This window comes from Anabrus simplex, chromosome 5, assembly GCF_040414725.1.
Source record: "Anabrus simplex isolate iqAnaSimp1 chromosome 5, ASM4041472v1, whole genome shotgun sequence".
NCBI lineage: Eukaryota > Metazoa > Arthropoda > Insecta > Orthoptera > Tettigoniidae > Anabrus > Anabrus simplex.
The window spans coordinates 182610462-182636485 of NC_090269.1; the positions used below are offsets into that span (position 1 = coordinate 182610462).

The following is a 26024-nucleotide window of genomic DNA, read 5'->3' on the forward strand; positions in this document are numbered from 1 at the left end:
GTTGACCACTGATCACTTTTCACTACAGTACTTGCTCTAGTTATCACAATGACGGGACGTTAACACCAAGATTCATAAATATGCCATAGCCATCCTTTCGCGCGATAGTTTCTTGAAAAACGCTTGATCAAGGATTTAGCGTTGATGGGACTGAAACTTCTGGATGCTTGATGCAGGAAATCGTTTCTTTGAGGAACAGATAATGCAGGATTTTTACAACGTGATTTAATTAGGATACTCACAGGACCACGTAATTTGAACGAATAATCTGGGAAAACGTAGTTTCCGGGAATGTATAATCGAGGTTCTACTGTGTACCCTACCCGGCCTGGTAACAACACTAAACATGAACAACACTAATGCACTTTGGTAGCTGTTCTACCTGTCACAGAGAATTGCAACTCTAATCAGTTACATACCCGCCAATGGTGTGTACATGTACGAAGTTACATTGACATCTGACCATTTCTTCTGGGTGTTTCAATTTTTCTTATTAGGCGGTGTATTTGTCCAGCCTATGGTCTTGCCACTTCTCTTCCCTCCCTCATGTGGACCACTGTATCAGAGTAACCCCCATTTTTTTAATAACCTGCTAGTGTTGGAAATAACGAGTGGAAGGTGAAGTCTTCTGCTATCCATAACATCAGCAATAAGTGGTTAGAGTGGTTAGCTCTATGTCCAGCTGCGTTTGCTTCTAAGAATTAACCTGGTACTCATTTTTAGTATAGGCTGAGTGAACCTCAGTGCTATGTGCCTCTCTAGAAGTGGAAATCTCATTTCTTAACACATTAATGACAGCTACGTTAATTAACCTAGTTTTGTATTGGTGTGCGAGCGACTGGCTACGTAAATTAATGTTTTCTCACATTGCTTAATTCTTGTGTGATTGTATCCTCTCCACCATTTATTAATTGAAATATTTTTTGTTGTTCACAAACTAAAGTCTTTGTTGATCGTAAATTAGATAGATATGTTCTTTCCTTGACAATGCATTCGGCACAGGAAGTGTGGTTTCTTAACACTCAGTACCGCGCGACCGAGTGTATTGTCAGGTATCAGCATGGCATGCCATGGCAAAGACAGCTTGAACGATGAAGAAATATTTGGAGAATTGCATGCTGATAGTTTATCTGATGTCCCTAGTGATTGCGAATGTGTAAATATTAGTGATTGTGAAGATGTGTATCTGTCAACATCAAAATATACGCGCAGAAGTGAAGGTGCGACATCCAGTTCAGACAAGTCTGTTGATGGCGACGATAATATGAGTGAAGATGCTAGTGATAGTAGTGACAGTGAGGTCGATGGATGGATAAATAAGGATGAAAACAGAGTCCTGGAACCATTTACAGGTTTTACAGGCCTCACTTATTCGGTCAGTAATTCTGCGAGTGTCCTAGAGGTAGTAGATCGTTTCCTAGGCGATGACTTGTTTCAGCTGCTTCACACAATACCACAATAAAAGTAAGTACTAGAATCATTGGTAAGTGCTCTTACCAAGTTTCAGTGATTTATTTCATGTCATTTAAAATTTACATGTATATATATTTCATCCTACTTCTCATGCTAGGTATGCTTCTGTTGCCGGTCCAGAGGAAAGGGTGGAGTAGCGCGTGCCTGAACAACAATGTGTTAAAAGTTTCGATTTACTAACCGAGTCAAACCATGTCCTTCCAGGTGAACCAAGCATACCTTTACTGCCTAGTCTAGGCAGTCTCTAAATTTATCTTACTGGTACCCAATATTTATATTTTGTATGTCATAAGACAGACATTGACTACTTATATCTAGGAAGCAGGTCATTATTAAACCGAGCTCGATAGCTGCAGTCACTTAAGTGTGGCCAGTATCCAGTATTCGGGAGACAGTGGGTTCGAACCCAATTGTAGGCAGCCCTGAAGATGGTTTTCCATGGTTTCCCATTTTCATGCCAGGCAAATGCTGGGGCTGTACCTTAATTAAGGCCACAGCTGCTTCCTTCCCACTCCTAGACCTTTCCTCTCCCATCATCGCCATAAGACCTATCTGTGTTGGTGCGACGTAAAAAAAAGTCATTACTAAGCTTAAATTTATCTAAGAGACAAAAGAGAAATCATAAATAAACTTACGGAAATGGTGATGGGGGTGATGTTCCTCAGGCGCACACCGTGGGTCATGGCTGATGAAGGCAAAGAGCCAGTGATCTGCTTCGTGCACATAGTCCAGTCCTGGCCGTAGGTCACGCTGCTCCACATCAGACAGCAGGCAGTTGGGGGAGTCATCTCGGGAGCTGGTGTGGACTCTACAAATAATAACATAAGAGGTTAAACTGACTAAGTACGTACCGTGTGAAATGTGACTGATTGCTTAAAATGCTTCAAGTTTCAAGAATACACCTCCTGAGCTTCTTCATAAGGATCTATGTCTGTTCTATAACGAAATCTTTTGCTTCACTTCATCACAAGAACTTACACTATTCTATCACCAAGATCTTTGCTTCACTTCCTCACAAGAACTTACAACCCTTTTCTCACAAATATTGTTTCATTTTCTTAGAAGAACCTACAGTATTACTATTCTAACATGAAGATCTTAGCTTCTCTTCTTCACAAGAACTTACAGCTATTCTACCACGAAGATCTTTGATTCACTTTGTCAGAAGAACTACGATTATTCTATCACCATGCTGACTATTCAACGAAGGAGCCTGACAAGTGGCTTGTCTTCAGATATAGTTTGGTCAAAGAGCATGCAGCTTTGTGCCAGGGACAGCTTATGGTCTAATAAGTAGATAAAGGGATGTCAAAGTTAATGACGTGAACATAAGCAACGATAACAAAATGGATTTGCAAAGAAGCTAAATTATTTCTGCTTTTGCCGTTGTTGTTCTTATATCTGTCTACTAGGCTGAATGGTCAACATAAAGGCCTTCAGTTAAGAGGGCCCTGGGCTTGATTCCCAGCTGGGTTCAGGATTTTAATCTTAAAGGGTTAATTCTCTCAGCCTGAGGACTGTGTGCTTATGCCATCCCCAACATCTTTGTAACTCAACCCCCCCACACACACCATTATCCTCAACCACAATAATACACACTTTCCCCTACTTGGCAGATACCGTCCACCCTCATATGAGGGTCTGCCTTACAAGGGCTGTATCAGCCATATCCAAGAACACTACCCTTCTACATCATCTCAACTAACATTACAAGACAACAAATGCCATTCCATGCCAATATGCCTAAGAAATATTAACTAACATTGTCAGAATGAAACTTAAGACCACTCTAAATATAACCGAAAACTAACACGCTCTCCCAGATTACAGCCATGATCAAACATGCTAATACACATCTTCTAGCATGAAGTACATTTTCCAGCTTACAAACTTCACCAATTGTTTTTGCACTAAATCAGTCCTGTTCTTGTGAACAGCATACCCATCTGTGATCTTTCCCTTGGAAAACAGTGTCTCTAGCAAAGCGCACACGATATCGTTAACCGGATTCATAATATGAAGGGTCAGGGGAGAAAAGCAGGAAATCAGGAGAGTCAATATTTGTACAACTTGAGAAAAAGCAACTTTTGTGCTTGACTTCCCTAGTGCTTTCCCCTAACAGCGAAACTTTAAGTGCTAATTTCTCCTGACTCGCCTGCTTTTTTTCCATTTCCGACCTCTGAATAGATGCGGATGATCACTCTGAAGCAGACTGTAACAATATCTCAATTTTGATAAAAAAGTGACTTACCTGGTTTTTCCCCCGACCCTTCATATCCTATCGCATACTACACATGAATTATATGCAACAGGTTGTAATAATTACAATGCAATTATTGCATCTCACCACAATATTAATCTCTCAACTTCACTCAATGCATTTAATGGAACTGGCTAGCAATTGAGTCAAGATAAGAGAGGAAACTTATGGAAGGAGGTGCAGCCTTTGCCTGAAGAATTTTCCAGGCCTTATGGGAAGGGAATAGGGATGGTTTGTGAATATCATAGTAAATATTGTCGCTTCAGTTTGTTCTTTCATGGACAACATGCTCAAAGAAATATGACATTATGGTTGCTATATCAATTGTTTAAAGGCGCTCGAGGACACCAATTTGTCCCTCATGCACAATCCAGGCGAGTTCAAGTATAGAGCAAGAGAGAAAGAAGACAAGGAAACTAACAGCTCTCTGCTTCTTTCTTCCCCAAAAACAACAGATCGGTCTAGCAGTGACTTGAGTGGCATTGTGATCACGAGCTTATGGAAAACTGACATGTGTGTGCATATCCAACCATTGTTTCGATTCTCTACCTGCTCGGATATGAAGTGAGATGAATCTTTGTAGCGGGCTTTTATGACCGGATGCCCTTCCTGACATCAACCTCTTCAGAAGAGTTAATGAAATGAAGTGATATATATAGTACAAAGGGAGAGGGTGAAGCGCTATGCCGGTGCACAGCCCACTCCTGTCGAATAGCACCAACAGTCAGCTCAAGGCTTAACGTCACCATCCGACGGACGAATCATCATCAACAGCACCATATGGTGGAAGCGAATCCAGGTTTTTGGCATGCAATCTAGTGATTAGACATTGTATACCACCACCTCTCCTACCCTGCCGGCGAACATTGTGATGGTGAAATTTCTTTCAACCAACAGGACTCAAACTGGCTAACCACGGTGTCAGACCACATAGACTTGATGCCTTAATGATCATGACCACCAGGTGGGCTGGAAAATTTAATATATATGCTAGCGTATATTATTAGTAATTTAATTTTTAGATTTTAGAGGAAGGTGAAGGTGCAATCCGTCCCTGCCATCAGATAGTAACCGAGCTCTAGTATTTATTATTATTAATCACAAACAGTCATATCAGCACATTATTTTAATCCATAACTGGGGGTCCATCATCAGTGTCAAAATTATTTACAACATTTAAGTCCACATGAGTATGTCGTGTCAAAATGAATTATTTTAACTTATTTTAATTCATTTTGATGACACACTCATGTGGAAAACCTGTTATGGATTAAAATAGTGTGCTGATATGACTGTTTGTGGTTAATAATAATAAATACTATCATTAGCACTGTTTACTGAGATGGCTTTGATATTTTATAATCAGCTCTACTAGGCATTATGAACCATCCCATCACATACCTGTGGTGAATATAGTGGTAAGGCTGCAGAAATGTGTCATTTTCAGCCAATCTTCATCTCCTCAATGAACATTCTATAATCTCTGCTGTTATTGAACTTACCGGAAGCTTAGAGCTGCACAGTAAAATCGGAAGCTCTCCCTGGCCCTGGAGCACTCCGCCTTGCAATCCAGCTCTGAGGGCACTGAGAGACCGGTCTTCACTGCACCAGGGAGCAAACGAGCCGGAGCACCGTAACCTTCATAGCACACTATAAGAAAGAAGTTGAGTGTAGAGTAGAAACTATCAATAGAGGTGTCAGTTGATAATGTATTAAAAACAGCAGAAACAGCAAAATAATACAATATCATTGCTGAGCGAAAGACGTGATAATGATAGAAAGAAACCTTCATTGAATAGGTCAAAAATAACTTGGTAATAAGTAAAGAGGAAAACAGACTAAATACAAAGGAATGAGAGGATGTGGTGAGTTTATTATTAAGGATCTGATAGCAAACAGATCCTGTGAATGTTATGTTTTATAAAGGGATTTATGATTTTGGTTTTTATGAATCACCCAATAAAATAATGTGAAGGATTTAACATACTGTGTGCCGTACTTAAAAAACACTTCATACAGGGGGGATTAGTGCAGAGCTAAGGTACTACCCTTCTGCTGCAAGTTACACCACTCATTTAATACCCTTTCTCTTAGTACTCTTCTTACTTTTCTGGCGTCAGTTATTTCTAAGCGAGGATGTTGCAAATTGTCAGTTGGAGGAACATTGAGAGGTTGAAGTGAGATAGTTATTTAATCTTTCAGATTTCACGCAGCATAAATATAATCGTCACTTCAGCTTAATAGGATCTTACAATTGTTAATGTGCTGAAGATGCGCTTTCAAATTGGTGTGGAAGAGACCCAACCCTTTATAAATTTTCTCACTGTAGATCATTCCATTAGGGATGTCTGCAGGTATTTGAAGAATTTCCTTATGAACACTTCGTATTAGTATGCCTGTATCCAGAAGAAACGTTTTTGGAATTTTCTCTGGTTTGATAGTTTGTAAAGTGTATGTATATAAGAGATGGCTGTATAACCTGTGTTTATTACTTTATATTTCTGATAAGCATGTAATAGTCAAGAAGAAATCAATTTCTCAATTTTATTTTGTATTTTCTTAAGTTCCTGTGTAAGTTGGAAAAGTATTACATTCAGAAATTTAACTCCTAAATAGCGGATTGTTTCTTCATGTTGAAAACTTGATATACCACAGCTCTTAAATTCAGTTGGGTCTTCAATAAATTTTTCACGTTCATTGCAGATTGCCATAGATTTCATTGGACTAATATAATGACCTACTTCCTGAAATCTCCTTGGGACTATTTTCGAAAGCTCAAGTGATGATTCTCCACTATTGCCTATGACAAAACTCAGCGGCAAAACCCATGATTGTTAAAGATATGGTACTACAGAATATCCATAGTGACTTGTGAGAGAGTCGAATTCTTGGAGAAATTTTACTATGGTTTTTCATTTACCTTGAAAGAATTGAAATTTGCAAGATCAGGTTTTTAAATACATTTGTTATACATAGAGTTGTTGCGGTATAGGAATGAAGAGAAGAAACAATTAAAAAGACCTTTGAAGAAAGCAAAAGGGGCTACCACATAAAGAAAGTAGCTTCACCAGACTTTTGAACCATATAAGGAAACTCATTGGAAATTTTGTAGTCATCGATTCTCACTACATTTGCTCAGAGTCAAGAAAGAAATACCCAAGTCCCTCTCTGAATATCATACTAATGTACTCCATGTACAGATCTGCTTGCATAGAAAAGGGCCTGGAACTTGCTACTGCTGCTACCTACAGAAACATAATTATAGAGGAGTACAATCTTGGTTTTCACCATCCCAAAAATGACCGGTGCTGCCTCTACATGGCTTTCAACAATCCTGTGGTTATTACTGAGGAGATAAAAGCTGACAAAAAGCTGACAGGGATCAAGCCAAAAAAAAAAAAAAGGCAAGGCAAGGTACGAGCTCAAAACTCAAATGGGCTTTCGATTTATAGCAACTAACAACAAACAATGCTGTTTTACAAGCAAGGTTTCAACTCTTTTACCTTCACAGTGTACGCTGTAAATTCATATTAAGGGAGCTGTTGCATGTGGTCGAAAAAGAGGAAGTTGTAAAACAATAACCAGCCTGTAATAAATTATTTTGATCTCTTCCTTCTAAGGTAAATCACATTTCCTGTTTCAGTAGTTGTTGCAGAGAACAGCATTTAAACTAATATGTTGCTGGACTGTGCTTGACAGATGTTCAGGAATTAACCAACCTCGAAACTATAGACTGGAAATTTATAATGCTTGGACACATTGAACTGAAATGTGACTCAGTGCCTTTATCAATCACTACAGAACAAAAAGGTTTGGAATATTGACCTAGCCTACCAACTGGAAGAATACAGCCAGAAGTACAAGAAGAAAGGTCGACAAACCTTATGTTGTTCATAAGTCACACATGAGAAAATTATGGATTGGAAATCTCATCTGAATCATCACATGCCCATTATAAAAGAATATGTGAATTGGAAGCTAGTCAGCTAGCAGAAGATTTGCTGGCTAAATTTCTCCAAACAACGACCATTCAATATTCATGTAATGGAAAACCTTGACGAAGACTATAGAGCTCTAGACAATAATAAAAGAACAAGAAAACATCACCCGGTTCTCATCGTCAGACACCAAACCTTTACATGCATCACTCTTGTCTATATCCAAGGATAGAGCGACTTGATGTGTCTATTCGAGTCCATTCCTATACCCATTCCCAAGGTCGCCCATGCCTGGGGGGCAAGGGGGGGCCGTGGCTCCCCCTAGCTCTCAGGCAAAGGAAAAAAATCTAATGTAGTCAGGTGTTTTTCTTTCAAGAAATTATTTTAAAGTCGGTATTATATAGAAGTGGTAGTAGCGCCCCCACCAACAGGCAGGGGATACTGTGGGTGTTATTTTACCGCGGAATACAAGTCGCCATTCATCTTCTAAAATATTAAATATACTACATATCCCCAGGCCTAGGCCCCACCCTACAAACTGTCATATGGGCGTCCATGCCCATTTCATACAGGCTATTTTGTGAACATCTCCCCTATTAAGCAGACCAGAAACGTGGATGTGATGAAGACTATGTATCGTCTGTAAGCAAATGACTAAAAGAGCTTCTGTGAAAATTTTAGTGTTTTCTTTCAACCTTCATGTAACCAGATATACTTAATTCAAGAATGACTGACTCCTGCTAATTACTGATTATTAAAGTGTTAATTTGAAATTTGCTATTAAATAAATACTGTATGTTTAAATCAGTTTATATTAGTTTCTTCTAAAATCACAAGTAGGAAACAAAGTAGTGGAGATTTTATGGTCAGTAACAAGAAGATATCATTTTTACTGATAAAAATAATTTTCACAAGAAATATTCAGCACTTCTTAAAGTAGGATCCCATTTTCATAAACACACTGCATTATTTCATAATTATTGCAAAGTCCTTGTTTGCAGCAGAGCATCTAGGCTATGTTTACTGAAACATTCAAACCAGTTTTCTACAATATGACAATTGTAGTAATAAAGTAGCAATATTATTGCCAGGAAGATCACCTTATGATTCATAGCCAATAGAGCTCATGCGCATCATGTGATTTTAGTTGCTGGCGCTCATAGCGGTGATTTGTGTAGTCTTTCAGGGGGATGGTAGTAGTAGCGCAGGGAAGAATTGAATGTTTAGATGTTGACTCTAGATATTTGTGTAGAATTTCATTAAGTTCAGTGGGATGCATCGTATTTCAGAGCTACTTTAAAGAAGGATGAAAAAAAGAAACTGTGACAGTCATCGCATACTACAAACAAGGGAAGCTTTGGGAGAAGAAATAACCTGCTTGTGTTTGAGAGAAACAAACATCCAACAGCCGCCTTATGCTGTTAAAATAAAAGTAAGCATATGTTTTCTCTTTCTATATAATAATATAGCACAGTATTTGTATCTATTGCAGTTTTAATTTTTTTACAATTAATTTACACAAGATTAATTTTTTTATAGTTTGATTGCGGCAGAAAGGTTAAATCAGATGAGTGCGATTGCAAAGCCAGACTTTCACAATGCTGTAAACATATTGCTGCATTGTGTATTTACTGTATATCAATACTGAGAGAGATTCTTCCCAGACTTCCTCTCTGCAACAATGGGAGGAACCTTAAAACATTATTGCGGAGTATTTTAAAGGAGGAAATGCAGAATAAATACTAAACGGACCATCAAATAAGCGGCCAATTTATTACGCGTCGGAAAGTGAAAATTTTGAATCCTTAAGTAGAAGTTAAGATCATAGACTGTGCTTTCTCGAAAATCTTGACAGCAGAGTGTGAAGGTGAATCTTTCTGTACCTCTACTTGCATAGTTCAAAACATCGCTGAAAGTGTCGTAGAGCTAATGGACTTCTTATTTCGGTGTCTTAACCAGTTGGGCAAACAAACAGTTAATAAACTATTATGATACTATCTTGTGAATAATTTGCCTGGTAGTAACATATCACTAGCTTCCACAAATTATGAGTACATGCTGCCAAATAATATATTTAAATTTTGTTGTGAAAATGTTAAAGTAACAAATTGACAGAAGCGTGCAATTGCAGTTGAGACAAGGGAACAATCTTTATGTCCTTCCTGGTTCCAGCAAAGGAAGTTAAGCATTTTGGCCAGCCAGAATGTACACCAGATCAAAACTCTACAGAATGGAGATTATGAAATGCTGGCATTAGCGTTTCTTTTATCTAAGAATTTAAACACTCCTACAGTGAGATATGGCAGAGCTAATGAACGGAAGGCACTTGAGGAGTACTGCTTATAAAAGAAGTGTAACCTGATGGAGTAATGACAACAAGAAATTTGACTGTAAATTAATTCTTATAATGAGAAAACATTAAAATTCTTTGACGAGCACTGTTAGGTCTTTCACAGGGCACTTCACTGAAATCTATAATGCACGTGCAATTTTTAAGTGTTTTTAAGAACATAAAGCATTGTGCTTTGGATAGTGGATCATTGTGGCCAGAAAATCCACTCTTTTGTTTTCTCAAAAATATGATGGAGAGCGAATTTAAAAATAGCAGATGCTGTAGTCGTATGACAGTTAAAAATTGCGCCTAGAGTGGTGAAACTAATACCGAGTTTACATTTCATTAGCAGTAGAAGCAGTATGTTTTCTTCGGTAAATGTACAGCTCTGATGAACAGAGGGTAATAAGGATAAGAGCATATGAAACACTGCAAACTTAACCACCTGCTATTTCAAGATGATGCTGTTCCTTGTCTTTCACTGACCTGTATCCATGAAATGTATATTTGGTGTCCACGAAGTCCACGTGAACACCACAATCTCTCTTAAAATAAGTGTCAGTCGCCGTCTGTATATTCACTCGAGGCATTGGAAAATTTGTTTGAACTTCCGCTTCACAATTATTTTTCAGAGCAGGAAATAACACCTTCACACTGGTTTTGTTACCATTGGTGGTCATTACTTCAGTCTGCGTGCTTGAATCACTGTATGATTTTGAAAAATTTTCCGTGGTACTAGTTTCAGCATTTTCACATCTCCGTTTTCGTCTCTTGTATCTAGTCGTCACTCGGTGCTCCTCTTCTTGCTGACATTCAATCAAAACAAACAGTTTTATAAACACTCTTGGTACATAACCAGGACTGTCAGGATGTCTCGAAGGCCTTCCATTCACAAAATGCCGACTACAAACACGCGAGTTATTCGTGGGTTCCCATGGTTTACCATCACTAGTCCCTCGTTTCAGTGCCGCAATCTAGGCATTTCTTCTAATTTCACGCAGCTTTTTATTTGGAAACACAAAAAACTCAGTGCCAGGAGGGCAGTTTATATACGTAAAGTTGCAATCAACCACAGAACATTTTTTCTACTGTTTCGAGAACAATACAGACAGTATAAACAAGACCAACACAGGCACAGGCACTCGACTGCGATTCCCCCTGATTGTTTAAGTGACTTGCCACCAGAGCGTAGCACCCATCATGTGCACGAGGTCTATATAGTTCAAGTTCTATCCCTGTTATTTGACACCTTGAATCATAATATCCCTCTCTCTTCCACAAGTTTATCTTACAAGTATGTAATCTCCATATTATTATTCTTTATTATTATTAAAATGTTTATTATCTGCAAATTGACCACTGAGGATCACGCTACAATTCCATTTTTTCTTTGTTTGAAGTTTCCTTATCTTCCAGTACTCCTTCTGTTCATTCATCCAGGCTCTTCCCGTCTTTGCAGTTCTTTCAAAATGAAACCCTTCCAATTTTGAATCATGGTCTGAAATGTTTTCCTGTCTAACATCTGAACTTCCTGGATTTCTCTTGATCTTCATGAACTTCCTTAATCCATGCCCTCGTTGTCTTCTTGTTCTTGTTGAATAACTTTTTGGTTAGTCTAGTTTTGTCCATTCTGTACAATAGTCTGAGAAATGGTAACCTTCTCTTTTTCATGGTCTCTGAAATTTTCTCCACATATTTGTTAACTTCACTGTTGTTCCGAAGTTTCCAGCCAGTTTCAGTCTGGATTGGGCCCAAGATTTTCCATATTAATCTTCTTTATATGATCTCCAGCTTCTCCAATTTGTAATTCATCGAGAGGCATTCGGTGTCATACAAACATTATTATTGAAAATGAAAATCCACAGCCTGTTGCACTCCTCTAGAGCAATGATTAATGAATGGCAGATGAAATGAATCATATAAGAGTGTTTAAAAAAAACTGCTATTTATTCGGGGTGTCGACTTAAGAAGATCTTTTGCCCCTACTTTGCACCATATGTTTTGAACCTGTGTGTATTTGGAAATGGTGGAAGTGTAAAGTGTTGAATGTGAGGAAAGGAACATTAAGGATGACACTAACACCCAATCCCCAGGCCAGGGATATTCATCATTTACAATTAAAAACCCCTGACCTGCCCAGGAATTGAACTCGGAGCTGCCGGGTGACAGGCAGACGCGTTGCCCCCTATACTGCGAGGCCGGACTTGGAGAGTGTTGCTGGAATTAATGATGACAGAGAAAACGGAGTACCCGGAGAAAAACCTGTCCCGCCTCCACTTTGTCCGGCACAAATCTCACATGGAGTGACTGGGATTTGAACCATGGAACCCAGCGGTGAGAGGCCGGCATGCTGCTGCCTCAGCCATGGGAGCTGAGACATTATGATTATTATTATTTTCACTATGTAGAATCCACTATATATTATTTTCATTCATTTATTTCTATGCTTAATAATATTGACAGAAAATGAGAGTAATATATTTGATTCTTCTCCTTTACTTCATGTCTGAGGCACACCTAAATTTATGAAATGAAAGATTTTGCACTTTGCAATGTGTTAAACGCCCATCACTATATTATGTATGAGGTTGAAAAAGTAAGTTAACAAGACTTTTCACAGGAGTATTACCCCTATTTCGTTCCAATTTTCCCCAAACCAAAATAGATACACCATCACTTTCACAGAAAAAACTGACACGTAGAAATTCAACTGGCACTGCAACTACACATATAGGTATACACTCAAACAGATTACACGAACACATCATAATTCAGAATTAAAAGCATCCAGGTCTCTAGATTCCTGAATAAATACCAAGACAACACAAACACAACCAGGAACTATGATGGGACTGCGTTCGATGCCCGACCCATCTCCTAAGAAAACTAAGTATCACACACTGGGTGAGAGAGGGTGACTACTAAATCACTCTCCCATCCTCCACCCAAAACAAATAAACTACCACCCACACAGCCAAAGGCTGGGGAAAATAGTAGAAACACTATTCCCTAGCCTACAGCAAAACCTCCACAACCACCTTGACAGTTCATAGGTCAGTGCTACAAGTGCCACCGACTACATCACTTGGCATCCAGCTGTTTGAATCCAGTCAGGTGCAACAGATGTCCACCAATCACCAGTCAAAACATGAGATACCATGCCCAGGCAGAAGCTAATATGTGTTAACTTTAAGGGTACCCACACAGCCTCCTTTCATGGTTGTCCATTCATTAAGGGGAGAAGTAGGCAGATTCACAGTCACATGTTTGATTACACATATCTTCCACAATTTTCATCAAATCTAAATTAAACTTGGTACACTCATTTAAAATGACATAGTGAGTTGCTGTGTATGTTTAAGAGACACCGTGGTAATTTTCTCTTAAGTTATTGAAGTATAACTTTTTTCATACGCCACTGTCTCTCAGTACACATTTTGAGTAAGTTATTATGTCAAATATATTAATAATTTACACAAATATAGAGACTTTAAAGTGAAGTAACTCTTTCTTAAATATTTTTGTTGATTTTGTGTTATTTTTTGCACTTGATGGTAATTTTTTCTTATTTAAAAACATTTTAATGTATAAAATCTTTCTTATTCAACATATTAATTCTACTCCACTTCAAGCTTTGTATATACTTAGGTGACTTCTGTTCAGAATTTTATGAAATTACATCAAGTAGTTCTTGATACGTAAAGTATGTACAATTCAGAAAATCAAAGAAACTTTTTCATAATAAAGTTTCAATACTACACCTCTCCTAAAACTGCCCATAACCATACTCCTCTTCTTCATTAACATCCTCTGCTGCTCTCTTGTCTGCTCTGCTTCTCTGCCTAGCTGCCTGTTGGATGGTCTGCATTGATGCCTCTGCAACTCGTTGTTTATCAATTGGCCGCAGTATCTGTTCTGTGAAGACTCCAGGTGTAAGTCTCAACCTCCTAAGAATGTGAAGTCTGGCCAAATTCCCACCATTAAATACTGCTGCAGCATCCAAAGCAGCAATCTTCACCACCAAGTTGGAAACAAACACTGTCTTAGGACACCTCTTCCAAATTAGAGCATTGAAGTCTCCACCAGCTTCCATGGCTTTCAAAACCTTGCACCACTTATCAGAACACAGGAAATGCTGAGGTGTAGTGTCAGTCGACAGGTAATAAAACCATATAGCCCACACAGCTCTTCTTATCTTCTCCAAGTCATTTGCATTATTTCTAATGGCACTGTTATAATAAATCACAGGCTATCAATTCTCTTCTTGGTCTGCCAATTTTTTTCCTCCAAGTGACTTACCATCTTCCATCAACTTTATTTTCTGCGACAAGTCTCCTCAAGTGTCCACCCATCCTTTTCTGGACATGACCAATGCTCTCCAGCTTTTCTAAACTACAGTAATTCCCATAGGGTTGGCTTTCAGCTGCAGTCTTGAAAGCACTTGAGTCACCATCCCCCAAGTACTTTACATATCTTACATCATATTTCTGTACGGAGCGATGAAAAATTAGCTTCATACTTGCAGCTTCCATCGCACCACTTGACAGTAAAATTAAATTCTTTCAAGGTCCACCTATTGAATACAATGACGTTTTATTGTGATTTAATCACATGTCAAATAGTCAAATGGTACTAGTTTCAGCATCTATGTGCCATCATCAGCCTTGAGTACAAATTAAAACAAGATATATATTCCTAAAACATCTAAAACACATTTGAACTCATTATAAAATAACATACAATTAATGTGGTGATACATGAAATACGATAAAATTATGATACAATTGGTGTGATATAAAATTCTTAAAATTCCGGCTGTTCGTTACATAATTCAGTCTGCGTGCATCCGGGATAAGTGAATTTTTGCAGTTGTATGCTGTCTATGTGAATGACATTTGTTCCTTTAGATATTAGGTGGTTCCAGGGAAGTTTACTTTGATCATATAAGATGGTGATGTAATTAGAGATGAATTCCCACTTCAATTTGAACCTGAAGGAGAAATAGCCAAGTTAGACGTTGGAAGCAATGTGTGGAAGTTACTAGAAACATTAGAATCGTTGAATGATGATTGACTCACCTTGAGCAGCATGTAAACGTGTTGTTACACAGACGGAGCCGGGCGAAGTGTGTGGGTAACGGTAAAGGAGGCGAGGGGAAGGCGAGGGGAAGGAAGGAGGCGGAGCTCTTGTAGGGGAATGGAACTAAGGCGGGGCGGAAGGCTGGGGTAGTGAGGGTAATTGACGGGAGTGTGTATTCCGGATTACTTGGAAAACCGAACTGTTTTTCGATAGTTTGGTATTTTTAAGCCAATCGATTAAAAGATCGAAAAGAATATTGGGTTTCTCGTAAATCTCATTTAAATTATAATTGGGGTTAAAATATTGGTCGCAGTTGATGTAACAACTTTCAATTATATTCATTATGGGTCCCTTGTTTACTGTTTGAAGAACTTCCATATCTTGTTCAATGTCGGTAAATTTGTGATTAGTGTCGTGCATATGTATACCCATGGCGGAGAACTTATTGTGTCTCATCGCGTTGACGTGTTCCGAATATCTAACCATAAAGTTGCGTCCTGTTTGACCTACGTAGGAGTTGTTGTATTCATTGCATTTTAGTCTATATATTCAAGATTTGGAGTAGATACTGGGGGTATTGATTGATGCAGATTATGTATCCAAAACTAAAGCATTTTTCAACAACACATTTAAAATAATCAAGAAAGATCCTACCCAAAAAATCCAGAGGCAACTAAAGCAAAATTTAAAGAACTTAACTTTTCTTTTTACAGACCATGAAAGATCTAAACTGATAACCATGAATCCAGGCCTTCCTACAGTCAAAGCCCTTCCAAAAATTCACAAACTTAATATTCCCATCCGACCCATTATCAACTACAGACCCAGTCCACTCTACAAAGCATCCCAATTCATTCAAAATTTCCCAACAAAAAATTATCACTTTCTCTCCAACAAATCCATTAAAAACACTACTGAACTGATTGAGAAATTAAAGGTATTAAACCTACAACCTAACCACTCCCTCCACTCCTTTGATATAGAAAATATGTACCCGAGCATACCAATTTCTAACTTCCAAAAATCATTGAAAATATTCTAAGTAAACATAGTTCTCTTAGCAAACTAGAAATACAAGATTTCATTCAGCTTCTAAACCTGGTCATCAACAATAACTTCTTTGTTTTCGACAAAATTATATATCAACAGAATGGACTGGCGATGGGATCACCTTCATCAGGAATTTTGGCTAATATTTATTTAGATAACTTAGAACATACAAAAATCAATAATAACAATTTTCCAAATTTTATCATGTGGGCTAGATATGTAGACGACACATTCGTCATTATGGATGAATCAATCAAGAACGCGGAATCCATTCCTCAAAACTTGAATAGTATTGACCCATACATTAAATACACACTAGAGTCAGAAACCAATAAAGCAATCAATTTTCTAGATATAACCATTATTAGAAATACATCTGGCCTGTCTTACAAAATATACAGGAAACCTACACAAACTGCTAACACTACACACAAAGATTCCATACATCCCATAATGCACAAACGTGCAGCATACAATAGCATGGTATATCGAGCCTTTGCCATACCCATGGCAAAGAAAGATCTTAATCCTTTCGCACTCAGCGCGCCGATCTATCGGCGCAAGAGATTATGGCGAAAACGCTCACGGCGCCGATACATCGGCCCTGTCTTATTTACGGATTTTGGTCATTTGCGTAGCTGTTAAATCGTAACAGTTGATCGTGGCGGTACATTAAAGCGTTGAATTTGCGTTTAACTCAACAGATATATCCACCAGCCCTACAAAACATTTTTATTTTCGACAAATGAAATCTGTTGACCGTGAATGTTTATATTGTGGTTATTTGAAGTTATTATTGCGTGGATCTGTTTTGGTTGGCTTATGAATACAATAAGTTAGATCTTCCTATGAGTTTTGTTTATAGTTTATTTCGTTTCTTTGGTATATCGTGTGTTCGATGCACTTCGTAAACTACAATTTTACTCCTTTTCATAACTCCGTTGTTGCACGTGCTTGCGTCATCTTTTTATAGTAATGGCTAGGCCATATTCAAGGCCGAATGAGGCATATATCCATGAATTTTCAAATGATTTAGACAGTAATAATGTTCTTCTTTTGCCGAAAGCGATTCCCGTTATGTGGGAAGTGACACGGTCGTAACTGCTCACCGTGCATCGGACCGCGAGTCCCTGACATCGATGACCGTTACATGTACAATGAATAACTTCATGAATGCTTCATGAGTGAATTGCAGCACACACATCATATTGATATCAAATTATTCAGAATTAAATGTTCTTTCATCCACGTCTAAGAGTAAAGAAGGAAGACGCAACAATGTCTAATTTTTCTGTCATGAAAACAATAACTTATTTGTTAAATTTTTTCGAAATTTAATAATTTTTTGGGGCTTAACCAATAACAATACGTCCAAGGTATATTCATTTCTGAAATGCTCATAGTTTCCTGTATTACTGTGATTTATTTTATTTTAATGTGTGTTAAACTCTTTACGTGTTGAATTTTTGTAATTTGCTTTGGAAAATCACAAAAATTGGTCTGAGTGTCTTCGAGCAAACATCTGCATATAGGCTGAGTGCCAAAGGGTTAATAACGAACTTAATACCATAAGGGCAATTGCCAAGTTCAATGGATACAACAGGCAGTTTATAGAATAAATAAATATAGGTAGCGGCCTAAAACCAATCTCATAAAAGAAAAAGAAAAAAACTCCTATCTCAACCACTTTCACTTATAATAATGACGTCCACAAAATCACCAACCTTTTCCGAAAACACAATGTAAGAATTTTATTCAAAAGTAACAATAGAACCTCCGAAATTTTACACAACTCTGCATCAATCAATACCCCCAGTATCTACTCCAAATCTGGAATATATAGACTAAAATGCAATGAATGCAACAGCTCCTACGTAGGTCAAACAGGACGCAACTTTATGATTAGATATTCGGAACACGTCAACGCGATGAGACACAATAAGTTCTCCGCCATGGGTATACATATGCACGACACTAATCACAAATTTACCGACATTGAACAAGATATGGAAGTTCTTCAAACAGTAAACAAGGGACCCATAATGAATATAATTGAAAGTTGTTACATCAGCTGCGACTAATATTTTAACCCCAATTACAATTTAAATGAGATTTACGAGAAACCCAATATTCTTTTCGATCTTTTAATCGATTGGCTTAAAAATACCAAACTATCGAAAAACAGTTCGGTTTTCCAAGTAATCCGGAATACACACTCCCGTCAATTACCCTCACTACCCCATCCTTCCGCCCCACCTTAGTTCCATTCCCCCACAAGAGCTCCGCCTCCTTCCTTCCTCTCGCCTTCCCCTCGCCTCCTTTACCGTTGCCCACACACTTCGTCCGGCTCCGTCTGTGTAACAACACGTTTACATGCTGCTCAAGGTGAGTCAATCATCATTCAACGATTCTAATGTTTCTAGTAACTTCCACACATTGCTTCCAACGTCTAACTTGGCTATTTCTCCTTCAGGTTCAAATTGAAGTGGGAATTCATCTCTAATTACATCACCATCTTATATGATCAAAGTAAACTTCCCTGGAACCACCTAATATCTAAAGGAACAAATGTCATTCACATAGACAGCATACAACTGCAAAAATTCACTTATCCCGGATGCACGCAGACTGAATTATGTAACGAACAGCCGGAATTTTAAGAATTTTATATCACACCAATTGTATCATAATTTTATCGTATTTCATGTATCACCACATTAATTGTATGTTATTTTATAATGAGTTCAAATGTGTTTTAGATGTTTTAGGAATATATATCTTGTTTTAATTTGTACTCAAGGCTGATGATGGCACATAGATGCTGAAACTAGTACCATTTGACTATTTGACATTGATTAAATCACAATAAAACGTCGTTGTATTGAATAGGTGGACCTTGAAAGAATTTAATTTTACTGTAATCCCACTTCAATACGGAACCAATGAAATTCATAACTGTAAGTCCCACCACTTGAACCTGAATACTTCCTGCTGCACAGACTTTTATGAGCATCTTGCCAATCCTTTTCCTTTTTGTGGAGCCAGAATTATGCTGCTCCACAGGATGCCTTATGCTAATATTAGCATATGATAGCCACTGAAAGTGAAGCACATTGAGCTCCGGGTTCAGTGAACTACTCCTCCCCTCAGAGGGAGTTTGCACACATTGTCGAGGCCTGCTTAAACTGGTTAAGAGCCGGTTGGTTTTCAACCAGTCAGCGAACATAATATGACGCTTGTACTTGGCCAAATATTTCATAGTGGACCAGTCTTACCTCTGAGTATACCATAGCTTAAGAAATAACACCACTTAGCTAACAGAATACAGCCAAAACACAGCAGTTCAGTGTCGCGTAAGTAAACATGGACAAATATACAGAAATTATACTTCCTTGCTTCTATTTCATTGTAAGAATTAAATGTCTAAGATGTCTAAACAATTTTTACAGTTTTGTGTCTTTCTCTTTTTCTGGTGCAAAAATATTATTTTGTTCTTACATGGCACTGATCCTTGAGCGACGATTATAATATATTGTAAGCCGTTTGAGGGAGTTGCTGCAGCAAACGTGCAACGTAGCACGACTCTGATGCGGGTATATAAGCACGGTGATGTAGGCAAAGGGATTAGTCTGGTAGTCTTGTCGTGCCGAGGTACATGCGTTAAATGTGGCCTCATGAACTATGGCGATGTTATTACAAAATTCATCCATACAGGACCAACTGCTTGTTATTCTGTTCTTGGCTGCCGAAGGGCAAACACCAGTGGACATCCATCAAAAAATGAAGACTGTGTATTGGCAGCATGTCTGTGGAAATCCATCGTGTTGGAATAGTGCAACAAGTTCCGAGCAGGTCGCATTTTGATACAAGACACCAGTAAATCTGGGAGGCCAGCCTCATCCATAATGAACAACAACAAGCAGGCGGTGCATGAGGCGAGCACCTGCCCTGTAGACCTGATCTCTCCCCATGCGATTATCATGCCTTTGGCCCCCTCAAGAAAGGCCTTGAAGGTTAGACGCTTCCTATAGGATGACGATGTGCAACAGGCGGTTACAGACTCCTTCACGCAGCAGGACACGGTGCTTTACCACACGGAGATCTTCAATCTGGTGCATCGGTGGGATGGGTGCCTCAATGCCCATGGCGATTTTGCCCGATTGGCATCCCGATTCAGGACTGTACGGCTGTCAAACGGAAACTTTTTGATCGCCCCTCATAGATCGTGTCCATAAGATTTTCTCATTCCTAATTCATTACTCTAAGGTTAATGTTATAACCGAGGATGGGGGAATGTATTATTGTTCTAGGTGATTTAAATAATGCGCTTTCTGTATTCTCACTTAGTCAACAAAAATTTATTTCTGAGCTCATCTTGATTGTATGGGCCATACGATAAATAAATAAATAAATCAATCAATCAATAAATAAATAAATAAATAAATAAATAAATAAATAAATAAATAAATAAATAAATTACTGACTAGCATGTAATAAAACAATTACTTTCTCACTCATAATAAGAATTTTAAAAACACCATATCGTATGACTATGTCGTTGGTGGTTGTGGTGGTACGATTCCACAACAAACAAAGGAAATACCTGAAGGAACAGACTGAACAGGCAGAAATGACCGAACATAAACAGACTCAGACACATCCTTCATACTCGGTTGTAATATACTGTACAATACTGCTTCACATAAATGTTTGGTAGTTTGTTGATATAGTTGGACTTCAGACTATTTCATTTTGTCTGGGATCTCCATATGTGGTCATAAAGGGTTCTAGTACAGTGGATTTATTTTCGTCCACTGCCATTAGATTGCATTCCTTCTCAGTCATACTGTACGATTTCTATGGGAAATACAGAATAATATACTGTCTGTAAATTCTTAGTTAGACTTAGGTTTGAAATAATTCTTGTTGTACATAAGTATTCTTTGCTATATGTATTCTTTGAAGTTTCGCCGTGATGTTAATAGAGAGTTGTAGCAAATCTATACTCAATATAATAAAGAGAGAGAGTGCAAATTTTGTGAGTTTTTTGTATATCTGGAGGATAATCTCAGAAACTACTGGACCGATTCTAATAATTACTTCACTAATAGAAAGATACATTATCCCTGAGTGCTATAGGCTATATTTTATTTTCAATACAATTCGAGGGGGGGGGCAACTAGGGGAAATATAAAAATAGTAGGCTAATATAGGTAGAATAGCGAATTTGTTGTACAAGGACGAGACAAAGCTCACTTTAAGCCCCTTGACGCAAAGAACAGAACTCCGTGAGCTCTATGGGCCTGAAAACCATGTTTTGAGGCCCTAAAACCAACCGTTGTGGAGATATTGGCACCACACTACCCCTGCTCTAGGAATCGGATAAAGAAGTGAACTGCCGTTAACCTGGCAATGTCAGCTCCAGGATTCTACAGCAGCGAGATTATGGATGTACATTTGGGTATAGCTGCCAACCAAAATTGGTACACATATGACTTAAGTTACTATCGGGAAAAATATACTGTTGTGTAAAGGTGCATTCAGGTGTAAGATTTTTTTGTTAACTTTGTTAATAAACACTGTTAATAAATAATGTTCATGAACATTTTTGGTTGTTAATAAACAAAATAGCGTGTTCATTTTCGAGCCTGTTGATTAACCAAATTTCATTAACCTTTGTGAATTAAACTTTTCATCAAGTTTTCGTGTTTTCGTTAACACTTCGGTTTGCATCTGCGCGAGGACACAATTAGAGCACACAAATTCGTAGCAAGGAATACAATGATTTCTTATTTCTTCTAAATATTGACTATCAATTTGCAAGATGTTTTCATTAACATTGTTTATTAACTTTGTTTCATTAACGTTGCTTATTAACTTTGGTGTGGACTAACCATAAGACACTCATAGGACTCCTCTGGGTGGGGATGGATATGGATCAAGTATAAAAATAATAAAAATGACCTATATTAATGTAGAATCTATAGTTTTTGGGGTCGCTGAGGTGAATAGTCACACTCCAGATATAATTTAAGTCCGAGATCAGCCCCATTGCCACGGCGGTGAGAAGGGTCGGAAAAGAATATGTCCAAAATGATCGAGATTATGGATGAAAGTATGTATGTTCAACCATACCTCTCAATCTAACTTGGTACACATACGACTTACTATCTGAAAAAAAGTCTGTAGGGGCAAGACACCCCTAGTACCCAGATATTAATGACGAACCCATAGTTTCCAAGGTCCCCGAGAGGAACTGTGACAATCTGGAGGCCATTAAGTCATAGTTCAGCCCCAGTCGGAATGTCCAATATGACCAAGATTATGGATGTATACGTGTATGCTCAAGCATAAGTTTTTCATCAAGTTGTTGCAGTTGTACGACCGAGCTTGGCATGGTCTATCGTGTTGTGTTGAGGGGAATCAGCTGTAAAGTAACTTAGTGAGTGCTTCAAAACTTATCCTGATAGGTTAAGAGGGTGGGACATTGGGAGTGGGATATGAAAATCCGTGGTTCGCCTTATTTTCCGACCTGTGATTGAGCGTCCGCGAATATTTGACTGATGCTTGGTTTGGTGCGCTGTTATGTTATAGGCTTAAAGCGTTGCTTTGAATGGTCAGCCATTGTTGCCGACGTATCAAGAGGCATATTGGGAGCAGATTTTCTACATCACTTTGGGTTATTAATCGATCTGAAAAGCAAACGACTGATATATAGCAACACTAATCTAAATGTTCCTACAGATGTAGCCATTGATGACTTAAGCGAATCAATAGGTTGGGCGTGCACTTGCGATTTATAATCCCGCAAAAATGAAACACATTATTACAAAAACGAATGCACATACATGCGACCGTAAAATCGCAGCGATTAAAAAGATGCAACCGGACCTGTTTCCTGGCGATGCGACTGTCGCGCTTTCCGAATGAACCACATAGAAAGCAATGAATCTGCGTGCACAAGCGACCATTTAGTCGCAGTTCAAGCAATAATTGTCTTAACTGTCTGACTGCATGAATTTTAGAATAGCACCAGAAATATCTGACAACGAATCAAACGGTGATGATGACCTTATAAGTAACGTGCCCGATACTGACAGATTGATATTGGAGATTGTAAAAAAAGGCTCTTTAAAATTAAGAACTCAAAAGAATATAGTGATCCTAACATAAAATCTTTGGGGAGAAGTATGTTTACATGTCTTTCGAAATTGGAAGGAATCTTCCGGGGCAGAGAAGAAAAGTACAGGGGTGTTTGATACCCTATTTGAGTTAAGTTTAATTATTTCACCTTTAATATGATGGTGGTGGTTGTGTAATGATATATTCTTGTACAAGGTATGTAGAATACAAGGTAGGGATCACGGGAGAGATGCGCAGTAGCAAAGCAGAGCTATGACGTCACGCAGGACCCTCGCATTGAAGCTGCCCTGAATGAGGTAGAGGTAGTTCCAATAAGAATCTCTGTGCACGCAAAAGCTAGGATAGTAACATATCTGTGGTGCACAAGAAACTGTGTGTGTTTATTTTATGTGATAAAATGTAAAAAGCAGTAATAGTGTACACTTTTCAGTACAGTTTGTTGTGCCATTGCAGGCTGAACAAATCACAGCAGGCACGCGAAGGAACGAAACCTACTCTTTCATGTATTCCTTAAAGCCACTGACCTAAATAAAGGGTGTCAGTAAGAAGTAATCAAGACATTATTGAAAGCTATCTTTCTCAGCTTTGAGGGTTCGGAAGATTTTATGACCATCCTCTTCGACAGCTGTGACGCAAAGGGTGAAATCATTGCTTCTCAGCCTGTGCTTCCGAGACGAAAAAAATTCCAACTGTTCTCCGGAAGATTATGAAACATTACATCTTATATGTTACTGATGAAGTCGACCAAAACTCAGATATTGTGTGCCAGTCAGCGTTGAGCCCACAACATCCTATTCTTTACCGGAGGATGGGCAAGGGTTCAAGAGCTAGTGGAACAGCTCGAGGACAGTCGCGAAACCAGGGATCGCGATGAGTTGTTTGAAGACTTCACTGGCTATATAGCTTTTAGGGTAAAGAAGAAGAACCTCGATATAGGAAGCGATTATGGAGAGAAAACAGGTCAACCTACAAGGGTTGGAAATTAGATTTCTAAGGCGTCTAGAGATAGTTTGATGCAGCCTACAGAGAGATGATACACCACAGTAATCCAGGTGGAAAAAAAAAGAGTTCAAATTTTACCACGGGTAAAAACTGATAGAGGGTTCTAACATTGTTGAGTATTTATTTTATGTGATAAAACATAAAAATCAATAAGCCACTGACCTAAATGAATGGTGGCAGTAAGAAGTAAGCAAGACATTATTGAAAGCTATTTTTCTCAGCTTGGAAGGTTTGGAAGATTTTATGACCATCCTCTTCCAACAGCTGTGACGCAAAGTGTGAAATCATTGCTTACGGAAATCCTGAAGAAGAAATTCCCCAAAATTTATGAGTTAGCAAGTTGCATCGTGAGAAGCCGTTCTTTTATTGGAATGAACGCTTTAAACAAAAGTAAGGCATTCAAGAGACCAGGTTTCAGTTAATACAATACCGATAAAGAAAGAAGAAAATAATAGAAATTCCACTGCTGCTATAGAGAAGTGTGTTTGATAAAAATTAAAAAAATGTATATGAAGCCAGTACTAAGAATGTTAATATACAGGCTCATTAATTGAAGGGCTCCCTAATTTTACAGGAGAGGCATAAAACTAAACAATTCACCTAAAGTCACATGTTTGGATGTTTTATTGAATAATTTACAATTACTGGTGAACAAAAATGTTAGTAGTGTGCCACTCAATTATTTTACAAGTGTTATGTGGCTACAGTGTGTGTCCAAAATAGCAAAAACGTGGGATATCCATACATCAATACTTTACTCACTTATTCACATGGCAAATTGAAGTAGAAGTCTCTGAACTTGTGGTTCAAGGAATTCACACATGCTTAATAAGTCCTTTTTCTTCTCTTTCTTAATCAGCAAAGGCTCCTGGTACACTGGGGTAAGGCTTGAAAGTGGGACCACAATACATTTTTCGTGCGCCTGGCTTTTCCCACGTTGCCGCTTTGTGAGACTCTAACAGTTCCAAGTGTAAAGGAGAGTATGATCTGCTCTAACTTGAAGCACTGTAGGACTGCCTGCACAAACCCGCATCCACATCGTCTCAGTTGTTTTTAAGGCAGGATCTTTCCTCAGGTTGCACACAAGGTGAGTCACATCAAGAAAGTCACCTTTAGTCATCATTTTTACATCAAATGGTTTACTTGGGCATGCATTTTTGATGTCTCCTTCCCACTGGAATGGTACATGAACTGTGGATACTCTCTTCTTCTTTTCAACTAGGGCAAATGCCCTGTCACACGGCAAAAAGCTGTGCCTGCTACAAAGAAACTTTTGGCTCACCTAAGTGAAATAATTTGATACAACCAACCACCGCATCAAAATAATCATTGTCCAGTTGTTATTCTGAGCTACACAACGATCAGACCACAGAATGAGTGTGCGCTCCTGGTATTGCGAAAGAGGTTCATAGTGCATATAAACGTAGATCAGAGCACATGATGCAATCTCAGTTGCCCCTCTTCGAGCTATGGATTCATGCCACAAATGCATCTTTGTTGGTCTCACTGGATTAAAAATGGCAAAATTATATGTAGCATATTACCTCTGATAAAAAATATTAGAATGTGTCAAAGTTGGACAGGACAATACTTGTTGAAGGTCAACACATAATATACGGTAACTACACTGTCTCTTTCACGAGTAACAGCAATATCGTCCTTCATTGTTGTATAAGCTTTTTCTGCTTTTGATGTTGACGTTCGTTTTCCACAGTTAGTTTGTTTCTTTCTTTGTCTGATTCTACTG

General features: G+C 38.3%; 1 protein-coding gene across 1 annotated transcript in view; it reads right to left on the reverse strand.

The window, feature by feature from the left end:
• Positions 1 to 26024, reverse strand: part of LOC136874423 (uncharacterized) — a 463178-nt gene that overhangs the window by 66489 nt on the left and 370665 nt on the right. Inside the window, exons 9-10 of the mRNA XM_067148056.2 lie at positions 5236 to 5383; positions 2109 to 2281 (exon numbers count right to left, since the gene is read on the reverse strand). Coding sequence (XP_067004157.2) covers positions 2109 to 2281; positions 5236 to 5383 — 321 coding nt within the window. The remainder of the gene's footprint in view (positions 1 to 2108; positions 2282 to 5235; positions 5384 to 26024) is intronic.